General features: G+C 36.5%; 1 protein-coding gene across 4 annotated transcripts in view; it reads left to right on the top strand.

The window, feature by feature from the left end:
• LOC126924917 (apolipophorins) overlaps positions 1–12,708 on the top strand; it is a 46,199-nt gene that overhangs the window by 26,010 nt on the left and 7,481 nt on the right. The window contains exons 5-16 of one of the 4 annotated variants that reach the window (XM_050739901.1): positions 251–4,786; positions 5,033–5,539; positions 5,899–6,085; positions 6,432–6,648; positions 7,086–7,402; positions 7,839–8,033; positions 8,111–8,337; positions 8,618–9,110; positions 9,275–9,459; positions 9,903–10,123; positions 11,113–11,154; positions 11,850–12,423. In XM_050739901.1, coding sequence (XP_050595858.1) covers positions 251–4,786; positions 5,033–5,539; positions 5,899–6,085; positions 6,432–6,648; positions 7,086–7,402; positions 7,839–8,033; positions 8,111–8,337; positions 8,618–9,110; positions 9,275–9,459; positions 9,903–10,123; positions 11,113–11,154; positions 11,850–12,423 — 7,701 coding nt within the window. The remainder of the gene's footprint in view (positions 1–250; positions 4,787–5,032; positions 5,540–5,898; positions 6,086–6,431; positions 6,649–7,085; positions 7,403–7,838; positions 8,034–8,110; positions 8,338–8,617; positions 9,111–9,274; positions 9,460–9,902; positions 10,124–11,112; positions 11,155–11,849; positions 12,424–12,708) is intronic. The other 3 variants (XM_050739902.1, XM_050739904.1, XM_050739903.1) reach the window with 3 other exon arrangements.

Below are 12,708 nucleotides of genomic sequence, written 5' to 3'. Positions count from 1 at the left end.
TTCGTCAATGTTTAGTGCATACTCGCCTACGGCAATAGAGAGAAGAAAGTGTAAATTTGATATATGAAAATTATTAATTTCCATATTATATATTTTTTATGCTGAAAGTAGTTCTTCATTGTTCTTATCGAATATAACCTCAGTTTGTAAAATTATATATTTTTGGGGATCATCTATCTTCTAAACTTCTTTTCGTTGGCCACTGTACATAAACCAAACATTACCATAATCACATCAATCATCTTTTCAGACTGACGTGATGGGAACCTGTCCAACAGAGTTTAACTTCCGCAAGGAAGGTGATTCTCTGATCGTAAATAAGAATAGAAACCTTGCTCTGTGTGCATTCCGGGAGAACGTGGACCAGGCGCTCGTATCTGGCAGCATGGACACAGCGGCTGGTTGGAAATCTTCTCCAGTTCTCGGTTCGCAACAATCGATCGAACAACGTTTCAAACGCGGTATTTTAACCAAGGCTGTATCCAAAGAAGTATACAATCTCGTTCCATTCAGCCACGGAAGCGCCGGTGCCAAGACTACTGTGGAAACTACACTAACCTTAAAGAACGAAAAGAGTGACAATCCCACCGCAGAAGTGTCCCAACCAAAGACTATCATCTTCGAAGCTCCACACCCAGTATTGAAATCCTCTCCGGAAGCCATTAACAATGCGTTGAAAGCTGCCAAAACTGAAGTAGCCTCGCGGCGTACCGTAAGACCAGAAGCAGCTGCGAAATTCGCTGATCTTGTGAAGGTTCTCAGGTTAAGCAACAAGAATGACATCCTTTCTGTGTACCGGAAGGTTCGTTCCGACAAAAATGATCAGAAGCTATTACTGGATGCTCTGTTCCAAACTGGAAGCGGTGAAGCAGCGGAAGTTGGGATAGAACTAATGAAGAGCAAAGATCTCTCAACTGTCCAGACTCTTCTCTTCTATGCCAGTCTAACTCTCATTCGCCATGTTCATTTGCCATCGGTATCAGCCATAACAACTCTTCTGGACCAGCCTAATCTACCCCGACTTGGCTATCTTGGAGTTGGTCAAGTAATCGGCAAGTACTGTCAAGTACATTCCTGTGACAATGTGCCAGAAGTGAAGCAGGCGGTGCACAAGATTCGTGAGAAAGTAGGTAACGGCAAAACCAAGACCAGAGAACAGGAAAACATCGTCGTCTCGGCTCTTAAAGCTCTGGGTAACACTCAGTTCCTTGATGACGCTACCTTGCAGAAATTGGCCAATATCGGTGCTGATAAGAACGTACGAAATCGTGTGCGAGTCGCTGCTATTGAAGCTTTGCCAACCAGGTGCACGATGAAGTGGAAGAATGTCCTGTTTAAGGTGCTAGCTGATCGAGAGGAAGACAGTGAAATTAGGATCAAGTCTTATTTGTCTATGGTCGCCTGTCCTTGTCCACACACGGCCAGCCTTCTGAAAGAGGTCCTGGATAAGGAGACTGTCAATCAAGTAGGATCTTTCATCCAAAGTCACTTGAGAAACCTGAGAGCATCGACAGATCCTAGCAAACTGAATGCCAAAAATCACCTTGGACTGATCAAGCCTCGAACAAAATTCCCGGAAGACTTCAGAAAATTCTCCTTCAACAACGAATTATCTTATAAGATGGACTCGCTTGGTATCGGTTCTACCCTTGAAAACAATGTTATATACAGTCAAAATAGCTTTGTACCACGTTCCACAAACTTAAACATGACAATGGAGCTCTTTGGACGCAACTTCAATTTTCTTGAGTTGAATACACGTGTAGAGAATTTAGACAGAGTGATTGAGCACTACTTTGGACCCAAGGGAAAAGTCTGGGAGGTCTTGGAAGACTTGAACACTGAAAGTACCAGTACAGCTACATCGCTTGGTAAATATATTAAGGAACGATATGAAAAGATTAGACCTAAACGTGATGTGAAACAGGCAGAATTGGATAAATTCGCGAAGAACGTGCATTTGAGGAACAACGAGGTCGATCAGGAATTAGATGTAGACTTATCTGTCAAATTGTTTGGTGTCGAACTAGCGCATTTGAGCTATCAAGGTGATACCCACAAGCTGAATCCTAAAGCCATCATCGACAAAATTTTCGACAGCCTCGAAAAAGGCTTCGGCGTTGTCAAGGACTTAGATTACGACTTCGAGAACTGTCTCCAATTCCTCGACAGTGATTTAGTGTATCCGACCGGTTTGGGAAGCGCATTAAGTCTTGGTCTGACTGGAACAAGCGCACTTCGTTTGAAGACTGGTGGAAAACTGGATCTTAAAGCTATTTTGAATGACCCGAAAAACGCCGAATTTAAACTTCTTACTGAAGCAAGTGTTTCTGTCAATATCGTCGGAAATATGCTCGTTAAAGCACCTGGAGCCGAATCTGGAATGAAGATCGTTACTACTCTTCATTCAGCTACCAGCAATGAATTGATTGCCTCTGTATTAGACGGACATGGCATTGATATTCACTATAGCATTCCTGAGAAGACGCAAGAGATCATCAACGTGGAGAGCGAGGTGTTATTCTCCTCTGGAGCCAAAGGAAGTGAATATGTAGCTCCTAAATTCGCAAAGGGCAAGGAACACTCCGGTTGCTTCGAACAGCTAGCCAGTATTCTTGGTCTAACCATCTGCGGAAAAGTATCATATCCTTATCAAGATCTCGGTACCGTTATCCAAAAACCCCTGTTCCCCCTAAGCGGACCAGCCAAATTTGCAATCACCTTGAATAACCCACAAATCAACAAATATCACTTCAAACTTGACCTCAATATCAAAGACGAGAAGAAACGTTCCTTCGAACTTTTGCTGGATAATGAAAGTAGCGGGTCTAACAAGCGTCTAGCGTTGATGGTCGAAACAGGTATCGAACCTAACAGGTACATCAAGGCAGCTTTGGACACGCCTATTAAGAAAGCTTCCGTGGAAGCTGTACTTAAGAATACTCCAAAGGAACGTACTGTGAGTGTCACTATTCTTCACGATCAGATGGAGTACTACGGTGTTATAGGGGTAATAGCTAGTGGAAGCAAATACAAGCCTGTGTTGGAGTACAAGGTACCCGAGCATATCATAAAACTTGCTGGTCCGGAGAAGCTGACATCATACAAATACAATTTGGAAGGCACGATAGATGTTTCTGATTACGAAGGTGGTCAAAAGTACGTGTTCGACAAGGTAGCTTTCGTTATTGGTGGTGCAAAAGTAATTGTTGTTGATGGTAATCTCGCATGGACACCTACCAGCATTAACGTGGACACGGTTATCAGTCAAGAATCAAACAGGAACATAGCATTCAAATTGGATGGCAAGAAAAACAACGACGACTACAAACTCTCAGCTTCTGCCATTCCAAATGATCCGAACAGTGCATTCAACCTGAACTGGGAGTTCAACAGAGAACCAAATGAAATGGGACAAAAACTCGTGTTCATTTACGGACCTGATCCAAAGTCTGAGACCAATCGCTTGTCCTTAACACAGAAAGTTGTTTACAAATTAGATCCCAAGGATCTCCTTTGGTCTGTATACAGCGACCTCACGTACCCGGTGAGCAATCTTAAATTGAAATACGATGGAAAGCTAACCCGCAAATCGATCAATACTGACATCGAAGTGAAATATAAGTCGTTCAAGTATGGGACCGAATTATCTGCCAAGAGAGACACGGAGATACCTGGTGACTACGAAGTTGAACTGGAAGTTGAATTTATGGAAAACAGCATTGAAGTGAAAGGCAAGCGCGTCATTCTGGATGGACGCAGGAGCCAATTCACCAATTCTCTTGAAATGAAACCAGGTGGCAAATACAGCGCCGATGGACTGGTGGTCCATGATATTGGCAAGAACAACGTGAACCTACTACTGGATGGACACTTAAATCTGAATGGAGTGAAGGTGAAAGTTGACACTATTTTGGAGGCTAGTCCTCAAGTTCTTAACTCTGTCATCGAGATGAAAGTCGACAGTGTGACCTACATCAGCTTCCAATTGAAGGCCAAACATAGTCCATATCCGTGTGGTACTCTGAGTCTTAACTTGAAGAACTATTTAACAGCTAATGGTAATTACTGTTACAAAGGTAGTGAAGGAAACGCAAACCTGAACGTAGATATTCCTAAGATCAACCGGAAAATCAAGGCTACCGCTACTTTAACTGTTTCTGGATCTCAACACGTAGGCAATCTCGAGCTTCTGTACGATGCTGAGAAGGATCCTAGCAAACGTCTCAAAGTGTCCACTGTATCTGATATCACAAAGACGTCCGTAGACACGAAGAACGTGATAGAGTTCTTGAAATACAAGTTGGAAGCTAACGCCAAAGGTCAGTTACAAGGCACTCTACAGGATGGCCAGTTACAACTAGAAGCTGATGTTACTTTACCCAATGGTCGACACCTCGTGTACAAAGGAAAACGTAACAGCGCGAAGAAGGAGAACAAATACGATGTACGCGTGTCGAGTGAATTGGCAGATTACGAACAGAAGGGTGGACCATCGAGGAAATTCATTTACGATACTAACATACAAGATCTTGATCTGGTGGCGATAACGTTCAAAGGCAACGCTAACTTGAAGTACATCAATAAGGACGGAAAGGACGTGAGATTAACATGGAGTGGAAAGAACCTGGAACAAGCGGATAAAGGGAAGCTGAGGGAATTGAGCGTAGAATTAGACGGAGCGAATATTCCGAAGAAGCTACAAGCTCAGCTTGGCTGCTCTCATGATGCCAATACTGGAACGTACAGCGTCGAGTCGTCTGTCGGAGATGATTTCTCGTTGGCGGTAAGAAATTTCTTCAATTCTTTTCCAATTCTAAAGGCTATTTTAAACAAATTTGAAACCTAAATATGCGAGTTCTTCCAAATTAAAAAAATTAATAAATCTACCCATCTAGGGCTCTTAATAAGAGTAACTATATTTAAATAGATATTTTTAATAACTTTTCAACTACTAAATAACATTAAAAATCAGAAAATCAACAAAATTGTAGTTATCGCTAATATTAATTGAGATCAATTAATTTTATAGAGCAAAGTAAATCTAAGACACGGAAACAATGTCGACAAACCATACAGAGCGGACGGTGTTCTGAAAATGAAATTGCCTAGCGAGAAGCTCCAAAACCTGAAGCTCGAGCTCTCCTCAAGTATGTTGAACTCTGATGAGGCGGATATCATGAAAGCTACAGACAACATAAAGCTGACATACAACAACGATCACAAGATCGAATTAGATTCAGAAATTGAGCTGAAAGGATTGAATAAGGACATCGAAGGTCCCAGCGAAGGTCAAGGAAGACTTACTTTGGACATTGTGAATCTTCCTCGTATACAATTATCGAGCAACTATAAGTACAATCCAACGCCAGAGAAGAAGACAGCTATGGTGAATTTGGATGGCCAGTTTGGAGAGAAGGCAATTTCGTTTAGATCTGATAACGAATACCTTCCTACAGTCGCTATCGTCAACATCAAGGCTAAAGCCAACTTACTCCATGAGAAATTGCGCAACGTTGATTTGCAACTCGCTTACAAGGTATTTTACGATTTAAGTACTTTTATTTTGCCTTTGATTCTTTAACCTTCTCGTAATCCTCGAATCGTTATATGTTATATGAAATATGAAAGGAATATTTATCAGGATGGGATAAAATATATGAGAAATATATATGTAAGAGACGTAAATAAAATAATTCTTTTGTGCTATTCACAACTTCTAATATAGTGGACTAGAAAATAAGAAAGAATTACTTGGTCACATAAAACAGGTCTCAAAATGAAAAAATCTGACTAAAGTTTGGAAAATAATGCTAATATAGAAAACTCGACAAAATTTAATAAATTTACTAGCAGGATACTTGTTCATCTAATTTCTTATTTCGTGTGATTTTGCAGAGATTGAAAGAAGAAAACAAGCTAACAATCGACAGCAAAGCAGTTGCTGACGGTAACAAATATACTCTGAATGGTGAAATGCAGTATTTGGACACGAGTAGTCTGTTCCACGTAACATCTGCATGTCCGAATGGAAAAACCGAGATATTCTCCAAATTCCAAAAGCTCAATGAGAGGGAATACAAAGGTGACTCGAGCATCGATATATCGATAGTATTCTTCTAGAAGGATCACTGCAATTTTGTTTTGCAATTTCTCATTTCGTTGTTTATATTTTATATTCATTGTTTATATTCATTTAGTATTGTACTTTTGTTAGAACAGTTAACTGATAAGATTTTATGAAAAACTAGCTAACAATTACAAGAATGTAATCAATACTTTTAATTTAAATCTAAAATGAAGGAGAGATAATATTATTAGACTGTGATATATGTATAATCTTTTTGTAGATCATTTTATATGTTGTTTTAAAATTGAGAATTTTTGTTTCAATTAATTACAAATGGCCAAATTTTTGTATCATATCACAGGTGAATGGATAGTGGACACTGCTAAAGGATTTGCCAAGGCTGATGCGCACGTGGATCTCGAAAGTATCGACAATTTCGTGATTAACGCGAACTTTGATAGCGACAAAATCAAACACCGCAAGATCCATGCTGAAATCGCCAACAAACCAACACCAAAGAACGGCAAGCTTATCACCATGGCTGTGACCAGCGATGGCAAGAACATCGTAACTGGAAGGTATTCCTCTCAAATTTTTTTACGATCTTTATGAATAGACTGTGGATATTTATACAGATTTGTATTTTTCCGAACGTAATTAACGAAATGGAACGTAATCAAATAGATACTTATTCCCCTTACTAAATATAATTACGTGTGTTTTAATTTCTATATTTTCTCATTCGTTTTCTATATTTTTATGAATGGAATTAAAAGAACGGAATGTAAAAATAAATTTACTCTATGCTTTTCTATATTGCATATATAGAATACATATGGAATTTTGTTTTTACATATATAAATGTGTCTGTATTTTGGACATCAATGAAATATAATTCCCTAAAAATTGGCCATTTTATATATGTATCCTAAAATTTTTCATAACTGCATAAGAAGAACATCCGCAGTTTATTTATCAATTTAATACAATGTACCCAATCAGGATATAAATATAGGTACATGTTGTATTATATATCCAGCACAAACTACAAACGTCGTGATGAGGATGGAAAGATCGTGGTGGAGGGTAATGGAAGCATGAAGCTCGGCGATGATACAAGGAGCTCCTCCTTCAAATATACTCGTCAACAATTGAGTCAAGAAAAAGATGGAGAAGTTGGCGTGGCAATAGTGTTGAACGTGAATTTCGAGCCATCTGCCATTGTGGGTGAATTAAAACTATCGAACAAAGAGCTGCACGTGTTCAATAGCTACTGCGAGCAGAACAAGGACTGCGCTCAGTTCAAACTTCAGTCGATTATGAACGTTGAACGTGAGTAATGTTTCCATAGTCTTAAACGTCATTCAGATTAGGCAGGTTACTTGACTTCAGATCGTATTGATTCGACTTCAAGTTTAGGTTCGTATCAACAAGTCGAGTTATCCGATTTAGAATCGTTCGAGTTCAAGCAACCAAATTGGAATCGCTATTGCAGTGAGAAAAAGAATTCTCAAAATTGTTAGAAAACGAGTTAAAAGAAATGCTCAACTTAGATCAATCTTAGGTTTCGTTGGAAAAGTTAGCGGCAGAAAATGCTGTAAAAAATCAATTCAAAATATCTAGAATAATTTCATGATTTATTTTTATTTATTTTAACTATTAATCTAACGATACTTAGTGCAATTACTAATTTAGTTAAAATCGTATCACAACGTATAAGAATTTTCAATGAGATTTTCAATGAAACTTCGAATGCTTTATTTTTCAGAGAAAAAATTACTAAAACATCAAGTAACGGTAGAAGTCGATCTGAAGAAGTTCAACGTGCCCGTAGAATTTGGCCTGAAGACCAGAACGGAGTTGAAAAACCCAATATTCGACCACAAAACGAATCTCTATCTCCATTCTTCAAAGGACAAGACCGAATACACTTATCAATTATACATTCATCCTAAAGAAGCTGGTAAAAACGAGGAATAATTGTTGAAATAATTTCAAACGTTAATGGAACTAATATATTAATAATATTTATGATTACAGCTTCCATTGTATCTTTGCCTTCCCGTGAAATAGCTGCTATTTTCACATACGATCTACCTAAGACCAAACAGACTGCGTCATACAAGGTCGATGCATCTCTTTATCTGGACAGAAAGAACAAACCATCTGATAAGACCAGTTTGTCTGTCAATGGAGACATTAACATCGATAAAAACAGCATATCCCTTAATGGAGAAACGAAATTCTCGTATCCAACGCAGTCTAAGGTAACATTAATATGATACATAATGACGAATAATCACATTTCATTTGTATCTGTATAACTTCGATTCGAAACGCAACATTTTTTATAGAAAATCCAAAATAATCTTTCAAAATGTACACGACGATTCATACTGTGAATAAAAAATTTGCAATGGAAAATTTAAATTAACTCGCCACCCAGTTACACTTTATCTAAAAATAAAAAAAAAAGAAAAAGTAAAAATTGCGTAGTGAAAAAAGTACAATACAAATGTCGAATATTTTGTGTATTCTCATTTGCAGGATATGGTAGTGAAAGGAAATGTGCACTGTAACAATGATCAACTATTGAACGCTAATTTGGACATAGACGTGTTCGCCAAGAAAAGTCAGAAGATCACAGTTGCGGTGAATGTGCAAAAGCAAGAACTTCCAGAAGGCAGAAACCTGACCAGTTCGATCGAAGTAAATAGCCGTGGCCAACAATTGAAGCTCGATCTGAAATCTCATTTGACAATATCTACTAAACAAATAGGACTCGGCAATTTCTTCACCTACAATGACGTAAAACAAAAACCAAAAACTTTGGGTGCTCTTTTCTCTGCTGACACAAGCCATGTTTATCTGTTTGTCACTTTACCTGACAAAGAACTGATCAAGGATGACTGGAAGCTGGATATCTCCAAGAACAAGCAAAAAATATACAGAGAACTGTCTTTGTTAGGCGAGGCTCCTTGCGTTATGAGTTACGAGGCCAATAACTTGAACCCATTCAAATTTGAGGCATACTTCAAAGGTAAGTTTGATATTTTGCATACGTTTGCAGTTGCATACGTTTTCAAGCCGTTTCAAATTTACAGAATGCAAAATTATCGAACTCATGAAAATTTGTCAAAAAATTTATGTCGACGTTTGAAAATTCATCTCAATGTGTGTTCATTTTGAATGCATTAATTTCAGGCAACCCTAAGGTCAAATTTAGCGTCAATGGACAAGTTGTCATTGGTCAACTGGCGGAGATCCACGGGAATGCTATCATAAATGGGGCGAAGAAGGAGCTGTTCCACGGTTTGGTTCATTTGGACGAGAAACAATTCCTGAAACCCGATTTTGGTTTCAACAAAGAAAATGTTGCCGAATTAGTGGTAAGTAAACTTGATTGTCCAGCGATAAATTGAGTTAGGGCAATTTACTAGAATTCGATAATGACGATAGGGATCTTTATTATATTATTGTGATTCTGCGATTCTTTGATCAAGTAATGTTTGCGTTCTTCATAAGAGCGAATTGTTGTCTCTATAGAGATAAATGATAAGTAAACACTGGATGTTTATGCATTTAAATATGAAGAAATGCGCAAAATGCGTATAATATGCAAAAATATAGAAAATATCCAAAGAAAAGACACTAGCTATTAAATTTGGCGAATGAAACAAATCTCTGTTTACGTGTTTCATTTCTCTTTAGAAATAAGAATTTCCATTAACATCCATAGCCTGATCATCATTAAATTGTGAATACGATCGATCACATATCGTAAAATTATCCCATAAATGTTCGCTATCTACGTTGATTTGACTTTTTACAGGAAATTAAGAAAAATAAGATTCTCGAGCTTGTGAAGAAATTAAAAGACGTCGACGACTACGCATTGAACCAAGTGAAAGCAGAAGGCACAGACTTCATCGAACATCTGAAGAAGGCGCAACCAAATATGAAGCCGCTTTTGGATTATTATCAAACAGAACTGAACAAGATAAAGGACGAACTTAATGCTGACGAGAGTATCAAAGAAATCCAGGCTACCTTGTGAGTATTCTTACGAGATTCTGTTTCCTATAGTGATATTTAACATGAGCCACAGGATATTGCGCATAGAATAGATACTTAATCGTATTCTGTACTAACTTGTGGCGATACAGAAACTATTGTAAAAATATATTTTAAATATAGTTTAACTATAGCTAAATATAGTTTAGATTACGTAAAGTCATTTAAACAGTATCACGGTAATCGTTATCAAATAATTGTTTCCTTTTTTTAAATTTACAGATGTTTTTTAATAAATGTGTAATATATGTAGAGGAAAAATAGTTTAAACTATTTTAAATGAGATATCTTGTATATTGAAATTGATAACAGTGAAACTTTCATTAGGTGGACAAAATTATTTACTAGTAAAAATATATATAAAACAAATTGAAATGATACTATTGTATTTGTCTAGTCCATACCAAGCGAAGTATTTGTTTATTTAGTGTGAATATTAATGATTTGAAAACTTTGTAAACTATGTATTATATAGTATTATATTACCTACTATATAATATATATACAATAGTCATTAAACGGTGCTACTATACTCTATGAATAAAATTAAGAAAAGAGTACATTAAGCATAGACTCATAAATGCTACATTAAACAATTATAATAAAAATACGAATATAACAACGGATTGATTTTTGTTCAATGAAACATAAAGGTAAATCGGCGATATTTAGTTCTATTTCAGGATATTGCCTTATAAATACAGAATTTATTGTATTACAAATTTCTTGTTGATTTCCTATAATTTTATCGAAGATATTACAAATTCTTTATGTTAATTCTTCTCTAGTAAACTTTTGAATTACTTTTGAAACTTCCCAATTGATCTTCCATAAGTTATAGTTTGTTTAACCATTACATTGAAAAAAAAACATAATTCACTGTTATTTCGTATTTCTATTATAATATTTTAACAAAGCATTCGTGAGCTTATGTTTATATGACATCTTTTTCTTATTTTCACTCATAGAATATGCTGGTACCATTTCGCTGCAATATCCTGGGACATCGTGTATGTACATATATGTATTATAGTATTCTATATTAGAATCTATATAGATCTATATTATATATAAGGATGACGTCTTATTAGAATATTAGGAAACTTTCAACTAAAGATAGGTCGAAACCAGAGTTTGAAACTCGAAACCGAAACCTCATGAAATCTCAAATGCTTAAAACTCAGAACCTGGAACGTCTATTTCTTTCTTCCTCATTTTCTAAACTGTTAAATTTTTATCAGTAAATTGTTTATTGGAAAAATTATAGTAATTAAAATAAGTCGGAAGTCTTGAAACACGAACTTCATTGCATTGTTATTAAATTCATATAATTGCATCATTCTCCTAAGTTATTTATAAAGATTGTCATTTACCTGAGTCTCGGATCACAAAAATAGTAGAAAGTTTCGTGTGTCGAAAATTCATCCCTAAGGATCTACTAAACCAAAATGACTGGTATCAGACTTTTTATCTTTGCAATTACTATAAACATGCGAGTGTTTTTAACGATATCAAAATGCCTGCTTTTCTTGCGATAGAAATATGATTACACGCATTAGAGAATTTTCATTATACTGCTATATTTCCAATCAACTACTATATGATATATTTAGATAAATATTAAAGACCGGTAGTTCCAATGTTAGAATAAGAAGACAAATTAAGGATTACGTGAAATGTTTAAAAATGCTTATTCTTTCTCAAGGACCAAATATTTTGGCGTCTTAGTGACAGCTGTCACGGAGATGATGAAAGAAATTGCGAAAGGTCTGGATAAACTTCAAGAACAATTAACCAACATAATGACCAACCTAAAGGATGCCACGAAGTCGATTTATCCTAAATTGAAGCAATCATACGAGAAGATATTCCATCAAGCTATGGATATCCTCGAGACCTTGGCAAAACTCGCCAATATTTATCTTAACGCGGTTCTTGACTTGATAAATCAACATCAAAAGGAAATAAATGATACCATAGGTATAGTCACTGGAATAGTTCAAGACTTCGCCAAGATTGTATTGATAACATTGGAACAGGCCAAACGAAGCGTCGAAGAATTCTATACTATGCTGATGAACGAACTGAAGGCCCTGCCTGTCTACGAAGTGCTGAAGGAGAAGTTGGAAGATCTGAAGAACTTTGAGATACCGCAAACTATTCTGGCTCCGATCGAAGAACTGTGCAGGGTCACTAAGAGTATTCTGCCTACTGCGGAATTACAGCATCTTGTCGACAGCATTTGCCAGTATGTTTTCAAGCACATCAAACAAGAGAAGGTATGTTTCCTCGAGTATACATATGCAAATTTGGTAGGTTTGATATTCAGAAGAAGTCGCATCTATTACGTCGTCCAGTAAGTTTACACTCTTCGTAATTGTAATGAAATTTAAAAATGTTTTGCGTAACACATACAATATGGACATAAAAGTTTTCTCGTGGTAAATGTTAAAATATTTTTGTAAGTACATTGTAAATCAAATCTGATCTAGACTGTTGTCATTATCTATGAATATGTAATTAGATTAATTCACAACGTAAATTCCATGTTATAATAATAATCT

Source organism: Bombus affinis, chromosome 15 (genome assembly GCF_024516045.1).
Source record: "Bombus affinis isolate iyBomAffi1 chromosome 15, iyBomAffi1.2, whole genome shotgun sequence".
Taxonomy (NCBI): Eukaryota; Metazoa; Arthropoda; class Insecta; order Hymenoptera; family Apidae; genus Bombus; species Bombus affinis.
The sequence above is the reverse complement of the archived record's forward strand: the minus strand, read 5'-3'. Positions and strand labels throughout refer to the sequence as shown.